At 40.2% G+C, this 18,352-nt stretch overlaps 2 protein-coding genes across 9 annotated transcripts in view; one reads left to right on the forward strand and one right to left on the reverse strand.

Annotated features, from left to right (window-relative positions):
- The window catches only part of LOC124415036 (sodium-dependent transporter bedraggled), a 56,313-nt gene extending 54,340 nt beyond the window's left edge, over positions 1 to 1,973 (forward strand). For 5 of the 6 annotated variants that reach the window (XM_046896280.1, XM_046896283.1, XM_046896284.1 and 2 more), the window contains one exon: positions 20 to 1,973. In XM_046896280.1, the coding sequence (XP_046752236.1) occupies positions 20 to 832 (813 nt within the window). In that variant the 3' untranslated portion in view covers positions 833 to 1,973. The remainder of the gene's footprint in view (positions 1 to 19) is intronic. The other variant, XM_046896286.1, reaches the window with a different exon arrangement.
- A 686-nt stretch (positions 1,974 to 2,659) lies between these two features.
- LOC124415037 (syndetin) lies at positions 2,660 to 7,459 on the reverse strand. Of its 3 annotated transcripts, XM_046896287.1 has the most exons (9): positions 7,242 to 7,459; positions 6,468 to 6,983; positions 5,584 to 6,263; positions 5,135 to 5,513; positions 4,670 to 4,960; positions 4,097 to 4,561; positions 3,861 to 3,982; positions 3,540 to 3,729; positions 2,660 to 3,443 (listed from the first exon to the last, which is right to left on the reverse strand). In XM_046896287.1, exons 1-9 carry the CDS (start codon positions 7,329 to 7,331, stop codon positions 3,333 to 3,335), a joined length of 2,844 nt encoding a protein of 947 aa, XP_046752243.1. In that variant the 5' UTR covers positions 7,332 to 7,459; the 3' UTR covers positions 2,660 to 3,332. The 3 variants fall into 3 exon arrangements, 2 of the variants coding, with proteins under 2 accessions (XP_046752243.1, XP_046752244.1); XR_006930094.1 differs by lacking the exon at positions 3,861 to 3,982; XM_046896288.1 differs by lacking the exon at positions 2,660 to 3,443 and having other exon boundaries at positions 3,610 to 3,729; positions 3,839 to 3,982.
- Positions 7,460 to 18,352: the final 10,893 nt, after the last annotated feature.

Here is an 18,352-nt window from a genome sequence, read left to right on the forward strand (position 1 = left end):
CATTGATCGATTATTCCAGAGAATTCAACTACTGTACAGGCCCTCCCTAGAACCAGAAGATGCAGCCGATGCCCAAACACAAGTGGGAAATGAAACAACAACAAGTCTCCACGGTAATGGAGTCTTACCGTCAACAACAGATGTGCCTTTTGAAGATCCTCCACCCAAGTACACGCCTCCGCCGAGTTACACGACAGCCACCGGAGCCAGAATAGCAAAAATGTTACGTCAAAGTTTCAGAAGAAGCGTCAGAAGAATAGCAAACGTCTTGGGGGAAAGCAGCACTCCGAGGTCGAGACCGGCGCTGCAGCCTCCACCACCAGACTATGCGACTGTCTTGGTTGAAATGAACCAAGGAATACCGTCTCGGGACATATCGATAATAGTTACAGAGGCTGGACCTGATGTAACGGACACAGGAAATGGACGGCATAACGCTTTGGACAGGCACAGGCCGAACACGATAGACAGAACGATGAGGATAAGTACGATAGACAGAACGGCTAGCGAACGTAATCATTCGACGATGGACAGAAGTCGGAGGTCGCAGCCAAGCAATGGTAGTTCTAATTTGACGGCTGCTGACGTCGCCAATTTGTTGCGCAGCAGTATCAGGAGGGGTGCTTCTAGAAATAATCAATCTTTGCATAGAAGTTTTGCTAGCAATGCACCAACGGCCGCAGTATCGATTGAAAATTTAGTCGAAGCAGCCGCACCGATTGGTCAAGATTCATTGGTTCTTCCTAAAGATGAGTCTCTAGTCCTCGAGCGAGATGGAAATGACGATAAAAAGACTGTCAATGAAACGGAAAATACCGCTACTGTGATATAGACTGGCCTTTTTTTTTTTTTTATATATATATATATATATGCAATACAATTAGCGATTACGTTTCTTCTTTCTTTTTTTTTTCCTTCATGTTTCACACGAGTGAAAATCGGCTTATTAGAAATTAATCCCTAACTGCTTATCGACAAGACCTCAATCATAATGTTTCGTGACTTACATTCTTCATGTACTGTATGAAAACAATCTTCAACAGCAATTTGAACATCTGTGGTTATGAATCGATTTCCCACGGTATTCAGACTTGTACTTATATTATAATTATGTGTATATTATAGATATATACGATTATGATTGAGAGTCCAAATGATTCTTCGAGGTCACAGCAGTGATAATAAATCACCTGTGAACAAGACTTTTAGATATAAAGCAGTATGTATCTCTACGTCCTTGTTATACTCGAAATTATTCACCTTGAGTGTATATTGATCGATTTTCATGTGTTCAAAGGCATTTAATTTTGTATTTCGACCACTATAATGTCGCATGTTTTTGCAACGTTTCCAATATCACATTTTAAAAAATGAGATTAAGCGAACTATGCTTTGTTGCAATATGTATATTATATATCCTAAACGCTTCTTCTATTACTGAAGACCTGTTATGTACATAAATTTATTATTTTTATGATTTAATTAATAATCATTATATTTTAGTCTACGTATTATTACTATTATTATTATTTACCGTTGTAAGTGATTCATGGTTACTTTAGGTAACTATTCGACTCTACGAGTGCTTAGTCCGTCCAGTGTGTCAATGTTAGTTTCAGCGGCATGTGTTATACATATATATAAATCGTGCAAAAAATTAGTAGTACAGTCCAAAATATTTTCGCGCTCGTGTCATTTTGTCGTTACATTTCTTCATGTAATGTAATGTTTTTTTCCTCATGATTTGCATGGCCGGAATTCGCGAGAAGAGAACAAAAATAATAAAAATAAATATAAAATACGAAAAAAGCATCACTATTACTTCTAAAAGTTGACAACCTTTTTTATAACGTAAAACTTTATAATCCTTAATTTATCAATAAAAATCGTTTCCTACGATAAGTGTAACTGCTATACCTGATATTATGGACCATAATAAAAAAAAATGTATGTTTTTTTTGTACCTAATCAAACCACTTCGCTATAATTGAATTACTCCTACCTACAGTGACAAGTATGTTAGTTCGTACGAACACTAATATTTATTGATTACATTTAATTAGCGCAATTTATCGAACAAACGCGGCAAAATTATTATAACAATATATTATGATGATAAATCATTATTTTTGCGACACAGAAGCAGAGAAAGAGCGCCGGTTGTTGCTTTTACTACAATTTATATACATGGATGAGTATGAAAAATGACTAAACATCGTCAAATCCAGTATGAGAAGTATAAATAATATTATCATATTTAATTTAATGACAAGTACAGAATAACCGCTACCATCTTAGGTGAATTTTGAAGATGGATATTCTGTTGTGAGTCGAACAGCAGTTCCTGATGGCGATTGCTGTATGCCCTCTGAATTTCAATACCATAGAAACAGTTGAAAGTATTGGCAAGACGATACAGATAATGAAATAAAATTTCGAAAAGTAAATATTCTAATTTTAAGAACAAATTACTTTATTATAAAGGTATCAGTTTTGGTAAGTATGAACAATATCATGTAACACAATACTTCAAGTGTCCTTTATGTATTTATTCATTCTATCTGATGAATTTATAAATAATTGTATTCTATTATAACAGCCTGAAATTGAATTGATAAAAAGTAAATTATCACTGACAAGGATGCAATTAAATTTGCTCAGGCGACATAGTAAATTATGTGGTTGCTTCTATTTTTAAGTGTCATTTACAGTGCCCTATATCAGTCAATTTCAATAAATTTCTTACTCTATAAATACCTACAAATATGTCTTTATTTCACTTTTTAGGGATTAAAAATTCATAGTAAAGAATCGTATAAACAATGTACATAAGAAATAATAACTTTTCCAACGTGAGTTTAATGAGATTACATCGTAACTTGGTAGCAGGGAGATTTTGCGACGGTTTGGATTCGAAAATCAAAACCTGTTCAATTATCTTTACATCCATAAGCATCCCACCTGTACTTCATCTCTTGCATTTAAATCTATTTTCAATTAATCCAAAAATATTTAAAAACCGTTACTCGCATATGCTCAAGTTAGAGATTCATATCGGTATTTAACACAGAATGTAAGTATCATTAAGTAATGATATGCACCAATTTGCGAAATATTTCCAGTAAAGCTAGAATGTGTTTTTTACCTAACAGTTAGAGAAACTGTACAACATATGTATAACAGTATTGACAAATTAAGTATCACAATAATGATGTCAGATTTACATTATAATTATAGCAGATCAACAATTCGACAATATTCAAATTTGATGATTCAATTGCAACTTCGTTTCACCTTCGTTTTTCTACAGTTATTGATCATACGGCTTGTTGTTATCTGTTCGGTCGTTCTTCCTCTATGATCGATATTAATCGCTGTCGGGTTTTCTTATTGTTTTGACATCCGCACGATATAAGACCAATCAAATGTTTTGTAGAATATTCCTGTAATCAGTAGTAGGATTCATCAGACAACAATGACATACGTTCAATAACAAACGGACGGGTAATCATGTACTGGATATAAATAGAAACTCATACCTTGTGTTGCTTTATCCATTCTTCCAATATGTTTTCTGGTAAATAATAAGACTTGACGTATGCCTCGACATATTCTCTGTGCGGCATAGGTCTTAAAGAAGTTAATTTTTCAAACTTCGACATTAATTGGGTAAAATCCAACTGCATTAAAGCTCTGCCTCCATTTGAACACTTCTTTGCGTTCGAGAAGCTGAAATCACAAATTCAACCTGCTTGAATCAACGTTACTCAACAATTCGAATGCCTACGTATCCATTAGGAATATCATATTTATTTTCGTGTTGATTCGTTCAAATTACTTTAATCTATCCAAGGCCTTACCCTTCGACTAAAGTGTGTGTGATCAAGTGAGCAACATTTTCCCACACTGAATTGTACACTATTACAGGAAGTGGTATTCTGTTCCCAATTTCCTCAAGCCTCATGCTTAAAATTTGAATGTCCTGAAACAAGGATTCGTTGCATTGCTACTGTATTCGTACATTATAACATAATAGTGACAGTGGCGTCAACTTTCTGTTCAGAACACACTTTCACAAATGTTTGATAGTAATTACCCTCAGTAGATTGTCAATATAACTGCTGTGCTGTGACATGACATCTCTCACTTCCCAATTAACTTTAGACATGAGCGTTAATATGCTGCCAACATCAAAGGACTGAGATGCAGCCGCCATGTAAACTGGTTTTCGGAGATCTGTAGCTGCTGCAATTGTTTGGGAATAGAATTGATGGAGAAATCCGTGGCAGGGAGAAGCTACTAGATGCTCCAAATAAGGCCTCAAAATTTCATACTGCTGTCCCAAAAATATCAGAGATTCAACGGCTATCACTCTTTTCATCAGGCCATGAATTTTTTCAGGCTGAGTCAAGTTCACTATCGTAGAAAGATACGGCTGTGTTACTTTATGTGATTGAGCTCCGCTCTCAGTCATGGTTGTACTGTCTGCAATCAAAGTCTCGCGTATTCGAGCCAAAGTCAATTTTAATTTCGGAGTGTACAACGTGTCGCTGCTTATTTGCTGAAATAAAATTTGGTGTTGTAAGACAGCAGATATAAGGTAGTAAATCTAAATGTAATTACAAGTGATTTTTCTGTGATCTTGATGTTTAATCGTGAGAAAACCTACCAGGTCTGAAGTGAAGAACATGTGAACAGTATAAAGACACAGTTCAAAAAATTGTGTCATATTTTGAATAACAGTAACAGCAATAGATCTAAATAATCTTGACATCTGCAGATACTTTCCACAAACTCTGAGTACACTCAACGTTGTGTTTGTTACCATTGGCCCGGCAAATATTAGTTTATGTTTTTTTTTCGATGGTTTCGATTGGTCGGGCTCATCTACAAAATCGCATTTCAGTTCCTCTGGAATGTCATCGTCTGAATCGTCTGAAAAATACCCAGAAGGTGCATCCTGTAAAAGGTAATATACTCTTTAGCAAACCTGGTGATTGAGAGTTTAAAAAAACGTGTGGAATAAATGACAACCACTACAGATTGCTAAGAGTTTTATTACATCGAATAACACTCTCTTGCATTCTAATAAATTATTAACGAACTTTGAACAGTTTGGGCCATTTATACTTACTCCAATGGTGGCCAAAATGTCCTCGTCAGCAGTTTCATCCAGGATGACATCAAAGGGCGTTACACCGTTATCCAAATATCTTTGGACCAGTCCTCCAATGACGGAACTACCATCCTGACTCAAGGTAGATTCGTCCGGGCTATTGCGAGGCTTACAGCTGTTGAGGACAGTCTTCAAGCTTTTGAATTCTTGTAGTTGCGTGACAACAAAGGATGGCTTAACAGGACAAAGTTCCCAGCCATCATTTTCCAAAAATATCTTCAACTCGTCCAATCGAGACGCGTGGTAATGAGCAAAGTAGGAAGAGCACTGTTTTCTTATTGATTCTTGGAGATTCTCTGACTGACTTGAGCAGAGCTCTTCCCCAACTTCGATTAACCTGGAAAATTGAGGAACATCAGTCAGGACATCGAATAATACAACTGTAAATGCGAAATCTCAGATCTCACCTATGGACAATTCCCAAAATTTGTACAAACTGCTCGAACTTAAAGTATGCCAAATCAGCACCCAATAAATAGGTGGATATTTTGGTTTCTACATCGTGCCACATTCTGGATATCCCATTTTCCAGCTTTTGTTTAACATACTGTTTATTAAAGGTAGCTTCTAGATCTTTTTCATCGTTCTCATCCGACCAGCTTTCATGTGTATTGTGCCAATTGACAACTTGACAATACGAGATTAAAATAGCCCAGAGAGACTTGCACAGTTCGATTAAACAAGGCAGAAATGACTCGTGTGAGACTGACTGGCAGAGCTGTTTATAAGGCCTTTTTGTGTCGCCACCAGTGAAAGCATGGACTGCCATAAAAGCAACGTTATGAATAGCTGCTGTAAAGTGCATGTGCAGTTGGTCCATTGCTGTCTGTGTTTTTCCTAGAAGTCTATATGCTCCTTGGACAGACAAGTACGTCCCAACTTCAAATTCCGTGCACATTTTGGCCAGCGTTTGATCCAGAGTTTCTTCCGCCTGTTCCAAGGTGTCCTGGAGTTTCCCATTCAGTGCGGCTACACAATGAAAATGTTTGTATCTCTCGGCAGCACTTTGGCATTCAAGGAGCAGCGATATTGCTCCTGGGTAATTGCCTTCGTTCAGAAGTTCCTGAAGGCGGTCTTCTGTTCGTTGCTACGCTTTCGAAAAACAAATAAATAAGCATTGAGTTAAAAAAATGTCTGATGCTCAAATATTTGCCTGCGTACATGAATTATTCATGCTCAAAATCTGCAACTGGTTTGATAATTTTATAATAAAATTGTAATAATCAAAATAAATAATTCAGCTGGTTTTTGGTCTACAATATCTATGTCTGTAATATGAATGGGAACTCACTAAGGTTTTTATGGTATTTAGACTATGCAGAAGCCCTTGAACGACTTGTTTCTTTTGATAGTTGGCCAAAATCCCAAGACTAGCAGTGGTGAACTGTTTTTTAGCGAGACTTAAATCCATCCTTCCAGTTCGACAAATCTCCAAAGCATTCTGAAGTTCTTCTTGAATGTACAAGATCCTCTCAAACTCCTTTTGACACAAGCTTTGCTTTTGCAATATTAGCTGTAGCACTTTTTTGGAAACAACTTGATGCTCTTGTTTAAGCCTTTTGTAGTCTCTTTCGATTGCTTTAGAGTTCAGAACCTCAGGAAGTTTCTGTAACTCGTAACGACAACAATCAAAACAGTCATCGGTCTTGTAATACACAGATTCTATCGACTCCAGAATGTCTTGATCAGGTAGCAGTTCGCTTTCAGTCGAATGACTAGCTTCAGACTGAATGTCGGTAAGGCCTTGAGATTCGATCGGGTTGAGGAGATCGGGATTCAATCCCATCGATGGGATCTTAGCCTGATTCTGAAAGTAAAAAAAATACAGATCAATTTCACACCATAAAAGCAACAGTCTCAAGGCTTCAGTTAGTTTTACTAGCAATCGACAATGTGGCACACATACTGGTATCGACGTAGTGCTAAATGGAAGTTTATACTGAATCGCACTTGGCGCCTGAGCGTGCAGTATCGAGAAACTTGTTCAGGAAAATAAAAAAATATGGTGATAGTAGAAAGCGATTTTAAATCAACCAAGAAGGAAAAAGCTGAATAAAAAACTGACCTGTTTATGAATAAGTGATAAGAATTTGAACTTGATATCTTCCATGTCGATGTGTTTTCTCAACAAAACTCCCACCTTACTTTCATCCATTTATATGGCTATTACCACCTCTGCTCATTTATTAATCATCCAAATAATGCCGTTAGCACACGCGCTGTCTTGACATTTGGAGGACGTATTTCTTTTCCACACACGGTGTCATGTGTCAAGACTGTCAAATCGGTCAAGTCTCGCGACACGAAAGCTCTGTCATCGATTAAAGAAACGTATAGAGATCCGGAACTAAATTTAATATTTTGCAGGTTAGGCAAGCTTACAGGCGCAGCCGCAGCTACCTCAACGACGTGTTACTTTTTCTTGTGCCCAAAAAGCACCCAGTGAAGTTAGTCAACGACGAAAGCTCTGCTCTTCTTGTAGGTAAAACAGCGGAAAGTATGAAGTACTTTGCACTTCGACAGCTTCAATTAGTGCTGGGGATCAACTTGAGTAATAGTTTAAAGTAACAAAACGTTCAATAATTTGCCTTCTTTTCTCTCGTAAGTCTAGTTGTAACTCGAGGTTTGTTTGACAGTTCTATGGTTCAATAACTATGGTTCCACATGTTCCACATTAGCTTTTATCAGGTAGCGCCCACTTGACGATTTTCCAGTAACAAAAGATGAGTCGGTAACAACGGTAGCGAAATAGTTGACGAGCCGGTCTTCTGCATTAAGAAGATGCTGGAATGAATCTTTATCTACCGTGTCAAATGTCGCTAATTTTGACTATTATTTTCGAAGCCTACGCATCACTGATATCATGATTAACTAATTATTCGTTAGTATACTTTGACAACTATGAGTCTAACGTGGGAATGAAAGTAGACTTGTGAGAGATGATCAAGCAGACTGAGCTTCGAGAAATCCAGATGATTGGCGGAAGTCAGTAAGGAACGATGATTATTCGCACTGTCGTTCGAGTTGCTGTCGAAAGTATTGAGGTTCTTGAAGCCGAGAGGGTTCTAGTGAATAGCTTAATATCTCAGAATTTATTCAAGCATTATTCAAAATTGGGAGAATGTTCACTTAAAATTCAAAAAAGTTACTTTTCTAATTTAGCAGTGAACTTTTCATCTCTGAATCTGTTCAGACGACTCTTCCTCGACTAATCGGTACTCAAGGATTCCATAAAAAGAGTTCAAATCAACGTGGGACCAACAGCTGACAAAGTGGGAAGATGCAATAATTTATTCGTTTGAACATGGGTGACACATGACAATAAGAATATAATATTATACGAAATATCGAATCTCCTGCAGAGGTGCGTTACGCTTGTACGCGCACGAGAACGTAGACTATACTTACTACTAACAACGACAATACTGATATAATATGATATTTTCCACGTTGTACTTAAGTTCAGGTATATTGAACTTCTTTGTCCTGTTGAGTGATCCGAATTATTATGGAATATTCAATCATGATAGGTTTTGTCTCTCACTTATTTACTATTTACAGGTAACCGATTCATTACTAGACGCTAATGGGCGAGAACTTGTACTAGATTTAGGGCATATTAAATAAATAGCAAGAGCTTAGTAAATATAAATATGCCACTTGTCTTTCCCACCTTTCCATGAACCCTGTGCCAAATTAGAGTATTTTGGCCGTGGCTCTTGATCCACTCTTGAGAGATATTGACAATGTTTGTTTTCGGTTTTTTGTTGTTTTGCGTTTTTGCGGAAAGGAATAAAAAGATTTGTTTGCAGCACTTCTCGGAGTCATCAAGATTTCCAGCGAATCCCATAGGGGTTAGCCTTGGATTTTCTTTGGCCGAAAAATCTTTTGTCTGGGAATCGATCGGTATGACGCTTTTTAGACTAATTCGACGCCCAGGAACTCAGAAAACACATGAAAAATAGCCTAGGACCAGCAGCGGAGAAATGACGATGAAAATCTGCAGTTTTTCGGCTGTAACTTTGCAGGTGTTGCTCGCAGCGTATCGGGACTGCGATTAATCGATTCCTCTCGCAAAATTACGTCGGAATGGTACCCTAAAGATTTATTTGCAGCACTTTTCAAAGTCGTCGAAATTTTCGCCAAAAATGCAAAGGGGTTAGCCTTGGATTTTTTTTGGCCGAAAAATCTTTTGTCTGGGAATCGATCCGTATGACGCTTTTTAGACTAATTCGACGCCCAGGAACTCAGAAAACACATGAAAAATAGCCTAGGACCAGCAGCGGAGAAATGACGATGAAAACCTGCAGTTTTTCGGCTGTAACTTTGCAGGTGTTGCTCGCAGCGTATCGGGACTGCGATTAATCGATTCCTCTCGCAAAATTACGTCGGAATAGTACCCTGAAGATTTAATTGCAGCACTTTTCAAAGTCGTCGAAATTTTCGCCAAAAATGCAAAGGGGTTAGCCTTGGATTTTTTTTGGCCGGAAAATCTTTTGTCTGGGAATCGATCCGTATGACGCTTTTTAGACTAATTCGACGCCCAGGAACTCAGAAAACACATGAAAAATAGCCTAGGACCAGCAGCGGAGAAATGACGATGAAAACCTGCAGTTTTTCGGCTGTAACTTTGCAGGTGTTGCTCGCAGCGTATCGGGACTGCGATTAATCGATTCCTCTCGCAAAATTACGTCGGAATAGTACCCTAAAGATTTAATTGCAGCACTTTTCAAAGTCGTCGAAATTTTCGCCAAAAATGCAAAGGGGTTAGCCTTGGATTTTTTTTGGCCGAAAAATCTTTTGTCTGGGAATCGATCCGTATGACGCTTTTTAGACTAATTCGACGCCCAGGAACTCAGAAAACACATGAAAAATAGCCTAGGACCAGCAGCGGAGAAATGACGATGAAAATCTGCAGTTTTTCGGCTGTAACTTTGCAGGTGTTGCTCGCAGCGTATCGGGACTGCGATTAATCGATTCCTCTCGCAAAATTACGTCGTAATAGTACCCTAAAGCTTTAATTGCAGCACTTTTCAAAGTCGTCGAAATTTTCGCCAAAAATGCAAAGGGGTTAGCCTTGGATTTTTTTTGGCCGAAAAATCTTTTGTCTGGGAATCGATCCGTATGACGCTTTTTAGACTAATTCGACGCCCAGGAACTCAGAAAACACATGAAAAATAGCCTAGGACCAGCAGCGGAGAAATGACGATGAAAATCTGCAGTTTTTCGGCTGTAACTTTGCAGGTGTTGCTCGCAGCGTATCGGGACTGCGATGAATCGATTCCTCTCGCAAAATTACGTCGGAATAGTACCCTGAAGATTTAATTGCAGCACTTTTCAAAGTCGTCGAAATTTTCGCCAAAAATGCAAAGGGGTTAGCCTTGGATTTTTTTTGGCCGAAAAATCTTTTGTCTGGGAATCGATCCGTATGACGCTTTTTAGACTAATTCGACGCCCAGGAACTCAGAAAACACATGAAAAATGGCCTAGGACCAGCAGCGGAGAAATGACGATGAAAATCTGCAGTTTTTCGGCTCTAACTTTGCAGGTATTGCTCGCAGCGTATCGGGACTGCGATTAATCGATTCCTCTCGCAAAATTACGTCGGAATAGTACCCTAAAGATTTAATTGCAGCACTTTTCAAAGTCGTCGAAATTTTCGCCGAAAATGCAAAGGGGTTAGCCTTGGATTTTTTTTGGCCGAAAAATCTTTTGTCTGGGAATCGATCCGTATGACGCTTTTTAGACTAATTCGACGCCCAGGAACTCAGAAAACACATGAAAAATAGCCTAGGACCAGCAGCGGAGAAATGACGATGAAAATCTGCAGTTTTTCGGCTGTAACTTTGCAGGTGTTGCTCGCAGCGTATCGGGACTGCGATTAATCGATTCCTCTCGCAAAATTACGTCGGAATGGTACCCTGAAGATTTAATTGCAGCACTTTTCAAAGTCGTCGAAATTTTTGCCAAAAATGCAAAGGGGTTAGCCTTGGATTTTTTTTGGCCGAAAAATCTTTTGTCTGGGAATCGATCCGTATGACGCTTTTTAGACTAATTCGACGCCCAGGAACTCAAAAAACACATGAAAAATAGCCTAGGACCAGCAGCGGAGAAATGACGATGAAAATCTGCAGTTTTTCGGCTGTAACTTTGCAGGTGTTGCTCGCAGCGTATCGGGACTGCGATTAATCGATTCCTCTCGCAAAATTACGTCGGAATGGTACCCTAAAGATTTATTTGCAGCACTTTTCAAAGTCGTCGAAATTTTCGCCAAAAATGCAAAGGGGTTAGCCTTGGATTTTTTTTGGCCGAAAAATCTTTTGTCTGGGAATCGATCCGTATGACGCTTTTTAGACTAATTCGACGCCCAGGAACTCAGAAAACACATGAAAAATAGCCTAGGACCAGCAGCGGAGAAATGACGATGAAAACCTGCAGTTTTTCGGCTGTAACTTTGCAGGTGTTGCTCGCAGCGTATCGGGACTGCGATTAATCGATTCCTCTCGCAAAATTACGTCGGAATAGTACCCTAAAGATTTAATTGCAGCACTTTTCAAAGTCGTCGAAATTTTCGCCAAAAATGCAAAGGGGTTAGCCTTGGATTTTTTTTGGCCGGAAAATCTTTTGTCTGGAAATCGATCCGTATGACGCTTTTTAGACTAATTCGACGCCCAGGAACTCAGAAAACACATGAAAAATAGCCTAGGACCAGCAGCGGAGAAATGACGATGAAAACCTGCAGTTTTTCGGCTGTAACTTTGCAGGTGTTGCTCGCAGCGTATCGGGACTGCGATTAATCGATTCCTCTCGCAAAATTACGTCGGAATAGTACCCTAAAGATTTAATTGCAGCACTTTTCAAAGTCGTCGAAATTTTCGCCAAAAATGCAAAGGGGTTAGCCTTGGATTTTTTTTGGCCGAAAAATCTTTTGTCTGGGAATCGATCCGTATGACGCCTTTTAGACTAATTCGACGCCCAGGAACTCAGAAAACACATGAAAAATAGCCTAGGACCAGCAGCGGAGAAATGACGATGAAAATCTGCAGTTTTTCGGCTGTAACTTTGCAGGTGTTGCTCGCAGCGTATCGGGACTGCAGATAATCGATTCCTCTCGCAAAATTACGTCGTAATAGTACCCTAAAGCTTTAATTGCAGCACTTTTCAAAGTCGTCGAAATTTTCGCCGAAAATGCAAAGGGGTTAGCCTTGGATTTTTTTTGGCCGAAAAATCTTTTGTCTGGGAATCGATCCGTATGACGCTTTTTAGACTAATTCGACGCCCAGGAACTCAGAAAACACATGAAAAATAGCCTAGGACCAGCAGCGGAGAAATGACGATGAAAATCTGCAGTTTTTCGGCTGTAACTTTGCAGGTGTTGCTCGCAGCGTATCGGGACTGCGATTAATCGATTCCTCTCGCAAAATTACGTCGGAATAGTACCCTAAAGATTTAATTGCAGCACTTTTCAGAGTCGTCGAAATTTTCGCCAAAAATGCAAAGGGGTTAGCCTTGGATTTTTTTTGGCCGAAAAATCTTTTGTCTGGGAATCGATCCGTATGACGCTTTTTAGACTAATTCGACGCCCAGGAACTCAGAAAACACATGAAAAATAGCCTAGGACCAGCAGCGGAGAAATGACGATGAAAATCTGCAGTTTTTCGGCTGTAACTTTGCAGGTGTTGCTCGCAGCGTATCGGGACTGCGATGAATCGATTCCTCTCGCAAAATTACGTCGGAATAGTACCCTGAAGATTTCATTGCAGCACTTTTCAAAGTCGTCGAAATTTTCGCCAAAAATGCAAAGGGGTTAGCCTTGGATTTTTTTTGGCCGAAAAATCTTGTGTCTGGGAATCGATCCGTATGACGCTTTTTAGACTAATTCGACGCCCAGGAACTCAGAAAACACATGAAAAATGGCCTAGGACCAGCAGCGGAGAAATGACGATGAAAATCTGCAGTTTTTCGGCTCTAACTTTGCAGGTATTGCTCGCAGCGTATCGGGACTGCGATTAATCGATTCCTCTCGCAAAATTACGTCGGAATAGTACCCTAAAGATTTAATTGCAGCACTTTTCAAAGTCGTCGAAATTTTCGCCAAAAATGCAAAGGGGTTAGCCTTGGATTTTTTTTGGCCGAAAAATCTTTTGTCTGGGAATCGATCCGTATGACGCTTTTTAGACTAATTCGACGCCCAGGAACTCAGAAAACACATGAAAAATAGCCTAGGACCAGCAGCGGAGAAATGACGATGAAAATCTGCAGTTTTTCGGCTGTAACTTTGCAGGTGTTGCTCGCAGCGTATCGGGACTGCGATTAATCGATTCCTCTTGCAAAATTACGTCGGAATAGTACCCTGAAGATTTAATTGCAGCACTTTTCAAAGTCGTCAAAATTTTCGCCAAAAATGCAAAGGGGTTAGCCTTGGATTTTTTTTGGCCGAAAAATCTTTTGTCTGGGAATCGATCCGTATGACGCTTTTCAGACTAATTCGACGCCCAGGAACTCAGAAAACACATGAAAAATAGCCTAGGACCAGCAGCGGAGAAATGACGATGAAAATCTGCAGTTTTTCGGCTGTAACTTTGCAGGTGTTGCTCGCAGCGTATCGGGACTGCGATAATTCGATTCCTCTCGCAAAATCACGTCGGAATAGTACCCTAAAGATTTAATTGCAGCACTTTTCAAAGTCGTCGAAATTTTCGCCAAAAATGCAAAGGGGTTAGCCTTGGATTTTTGTTGGCCGAAAAATCTTTTGTCTGGGAATCGATCCGTATGACGCTTTTTAGACTAATTCGACGCCCAGGAACTCAGGAAACACATGAAAAATAGCCTAGGACCAGCAGCGGAGAAATGACGATGAAAATCTGCAGTTTTTCGGCTGTAACTTTGCAGGTGTTGCTCGCAGCGTATCGGGACTGCGATTAATCGATTCCTCTCGCAAAATCACGTCGGAATAGTACCCTAAAGATTTAATTGCAGCACTTTTCAAAGTCGTCGAAATTTTCGCCAAAAATGCAAAGGGGTTAGCCTTGGATTTTTTTTGGCCGAAAAATCTTTTGTCTGGGAATCGATCCGTATGACGCTTTTCCGACTAATTCGACGCCCAGGAACTCAGAAAACACATGAAAAATAGCCTAGGACCAGCAGCGGAGAAATGACGATGAAAATCTGCAGTTTTTCGGCTGTAACTTTGCAGGTGTTGCTCGCAGCGTATCGGGACTGCGATGAATCGATTCCTCTCGCAAAATTACTTCGGAATAGTACCCTGAAGATTTAATTGCAGCACTTTTCAAAGTCGTCGAAATTTTCGCCAAAAATGCAAAGGGGTTAGCCTTGGATTTTTTTTGGCCGAAAAATCTTTTGTCTGGGAATCGATCCGTATGACGCTTTTTAGACTAATTCGACGCCCAGGAACTCAGAAAACACATGAAAAATAGCCTAGGACCAGCAGCGGAGAAATGACGATGAAAATCTGCAGTTTTTCGGCTGTAACTTTGCAGGTGTTGCTCGCAGCGTATCGGGACTGCGATGAATCGATTCCTCTCGCAAAATTACGTCGGAATAGTACCCTGAAGATTTCATTGCAGCACTTTTCAAAGTCGTCGAAATTTTCGCCAAAAATGCAAAGGGGTTAGCCTTGGATTTTTTTTGGCCGAAAAATCTTGTGTCTGGGAATCGATCCGTATGACGCTTTTGAGACTAATTCGACGCCCAGGAACTCAGAAAACACATGAAAAATAGCCTAGGACCAGCAGCGGAGAAATGACGATGAAAATCTGCAGTTTTTCGGCTGTAACTTTGCAGGTGTTGCTCGCAGCGTATCGGGACTGCGATAATTCGATTCCTCTCGCAAAATCACGTCGGAATAGTACCCTAAAGATTTAATTGCAGCACTTTTCAAAGTCGTCGAAATTTTCGCCAAAAATGCAAAGGGGTTAGCCTTGGATTTTTTTTGGCCGAAAAATCTTTTGTCTGGGAATCGATCCGTATGACGCTTTTCAGACTAATTCGACGCCCAGGAACTCAGAAAACACATGAAAAATAGCCTAGGACCAGCAGCGGAGAAATGACGATGAAAATCTGCAGTTTTTCGGCTGTAACTTTGCAGGTGTTGCTCGCAGCGTATCGGGACTGCGATAATTCGATTCCTCTCGCAAAATCACGTCGGAATAGTACCCTAAAGATTTAATTGCAGCACTTTTCAAAGTCGTCGAAATTTTCGCCAAAAATGCAAAGGGGTTAGCCTTGGATTTTTGTTGGCCGAAAAATCTTTTGTCTGGGAATCGATCCGTATGACGCTTTTTAGACTAATTCGACGCCCAGGAACTCAGGAAACACATGAAAAATAGCCTAGGACCAGCAGCGGAGAAATGACGATGAAAATCTGCAGTTTTTCGGCTGTAACTTTGCAGGTGTTGCTCGCAGCGTATCGGGACTGCGATTAATCGATTCCTCTCGCAAAATCACGTCGGAATAGTACCCTAAAGATTTAATTGCAGCACTTTTCAAAGTCGTCGAAATTTTCGCCAAAAATGCAAAGGGGTTAGCCTTGGATTTTTTTTGGCCGAAAAATCTTTTGTCTGGGAATCGATCCGTATGACGCTTTTCCGACTAATTCGACGCCCAGGAACTCAGAAAACACATGAAAAATAGCCTAGGACCAGCAGCGGAGAAATGACGATGAAAATCTGCAGTTTTTCGGCTGTAACTTTGCAGGTGTTGCTCGCAGCGTATCGGGACTGCGATGAATCGATTCCTCTCGCAAAATTACTTCGGAATAGTACCCTGAAGATTTAATTGCAGCACTTTTCAAAGTCGTCGAAATTTTCGCCAAAAATGCAAAGGGGTTAGCCTTGGATTTTTTTTGGCCGAAAAATCTTTTGTCTGGGAATCGATCCGTATGACGCTTTTTAGACTAATTCGACGCCCAGGAACTCAGAAAACACATGAAAAATAGCCTAGGACCAGCAGCGGAGAAATGACGATGAAAATCTGCAGTTTTTCGGCTGTAACTTTGCAGGTGTTGCTCGCAGCGTATCGGGACTGCGATGAATCGATTCCTCTCGCAAAATTACGTCGGAATAGTACCCTGAAGATTTCATTGCAGCACTTTTCAAAGTCGTCGAAATTTTCGCCAAAAATGCAAAGGGGTTAGCCTTGGATTTTTTTTGGCCGAAAAATCTTGTGTCTGGGAATCGATCCGTATGACGCTTTTGAGACTAATTCGACGCCCAGGAACTCAGAAAACACATGAAAAATAGCCTAGGACCAGCAGCGGAGAAATGACGATGAAAATCTGCAGTTTTTCGGCTGTAACTTTGCAGGTGTTGCTCGCAGCGTATCGGGACTGCGATAATTCGATTCCTCTCGCACAATCACGTCGGAATAGTACCCTAAAGATTTAATTGCAGCACTTTTCAAAGTCGTCGAAATTTTCGCCAAAAATGCAAAGGGGTTAGCCTTGGATTTTTTTTGGCCGAAAAATCTTTTGTCTGGGAATCGATCCGTATGACGCTTTTTAGACTAATTCGACGCCCAGGAACTCAGAAAACACATGAAAAATAGCCTAGGACCAGCAGCGGAGAAATGACGATGAAAATCTGCAGTTTTTCGGCTGTAACTTTGCAGGTGTTGCTCGCAGCGTATCGGGACTGCGATTAATCGATTCCTCTCGCAAAATTACGTCGTAATAGTACCCTAAAGCTTTAATTGCAGCACTTTTCAAAGTCGTCGAAATTTTCGCCAAAAATGCAATGGGGTTAGCCTTGGATTTTTTTTGGCCGAAAAATCCTTTGTCTGGGAATCGATCCGTATGACGCTTTTTAGACTAATTCGACGCCCAGGAACTCAGAAAACACATGAAAAATAGCCTAGGACCAGCAGCGGAGAAATGACGATGAAAATCTGCAGTTTTTCGGCTGTAACTTTGCAGGTGTTGCTCGCAGCGTATCGGGACTGCGATGAATCGATTCCTCTCGCAAAATTACGTCGGAATAGTACCCTGAAGATTTAATTGCAGCACTTTTCAAAGTCGTCGAAATTTTCGCCAAAAATGCAAAGGGGTTAGCCTTGGATTTTTTTTGGCCGAAAAATCTTTTGTCTGGGAATCGATCCGTATGACGCTTTTTAGACTAATTCGACGCCCAGGAACTCAGAAAACACATGAAAAATGGCCTAGGACCAGCAGCGGAGAAATGACGATGAAAATCTGCAGTTTTTCGGCTCTAACTTTGCAGGTATTGCTCGCAGCGTATCGGGACTGCGATTAATCGATTCCTCTCGCAAAATTACGTCGGAATAGTACCCTAAAGATTTAATTGCAGCACTTTTCAAAGTCGTCGAAATTTTCGCCGAAAATGCAAAGGGGTTAGCCTTGGATTTTTTTTGGCCGAAAAATCTTTTGTCTGGGAATCGATCCGTATGACGCTTTTTAGACTAATTCGACGCCCAGGAACTCAGAAAACACATGAAAAATAGCCTAGGACCAGCAGCGGAGAAATGACGATGAAAATCTGCAGTTTTTCGGCTGTAACTTTGCAGGTGTTGCTCGCAGCGTATCGGGACTGCGATTAATCGATTCCTCTCGCAAAATTACGTCGGAATGGTACCCTGAAGATTTAATTGCAGCACTTTTCAAAGTCGTCGAAATTTTTGCCAAAAATGCAAAGGGGTTAGCCTTGGATTTTTTTTAGCCGAAAAATCTTTTGTCTGGGAATCGATCCGTATGACGCTTTTTAGACTAATTCGACGCCCAGGAACTCAAAAAACACATGAAAAATAGCCTAGGACCAGCAGCGGAGAAATGACGATGAAAATCTGCAGTTTTTCGGCTGTAACTTTGCAGGTGTTGCTCGCAGCGTATCGGGACTGCGATTAATCGATTCCTCTCGCAAAATTACGTCGGAATGGTACCCTAAAGATTTATTTGCAGCACTTTTCAAAGTCGTCGAAATTTTCGCCAAAAATGCAAAGGGGTTAGCCTTGGATTTTTTTTGGCCGAAAAATCTTTTGTCTGGGAATCGATCCGTATGACGCTTTTTAGACTAATTCGACGCCCAGGAACTCAGAAAACACATGAAAAATAGCCTAGGACCAGCAGCGGAGAAATGACGATGAAAACCTGCAGTTTTTCGGCTGTAACTTTGCAGGTGTTGCTCGCAGCGTATCGGGACTGCG

This window comes from Diprion similis, chromosome 14 (assembly GCF_021155765.1).
Source record: "Diprion similis isolate iyDipSimi1 chromosome 14, iyDipSimi1.1, whole genome shotgun sequence".
Taxonomy (NCBI): Eukaryota; Metazoa; Arthropoda; class Insecta; order Hymenoptera; family Diprionidae; genus Diprion; species Diprion similis.

Coding starts and splice junctions, on each gene's coding strand:
- LOC124415037 (XM_046896287.1), bottom strand. CDS start 7,331: ATGGATGAAAGTAAGGTGGGAGTTTTGTTGAGAAAACACATCGACATG. Junction 6,264..6,467: donor TAAATACCATAAAAACCTTA/GTGAGTTCCCAT, acceptor TCGAAAGCGTAG/CAACGAACAGAAGACCGCCT. Junction 4,961..5,134: donor ACATTTTGGCCACCATTGGA/GTAAGTATAAAT, acceptor TACCTTTTACAG/GATGCACCTTCTGGGTATTT.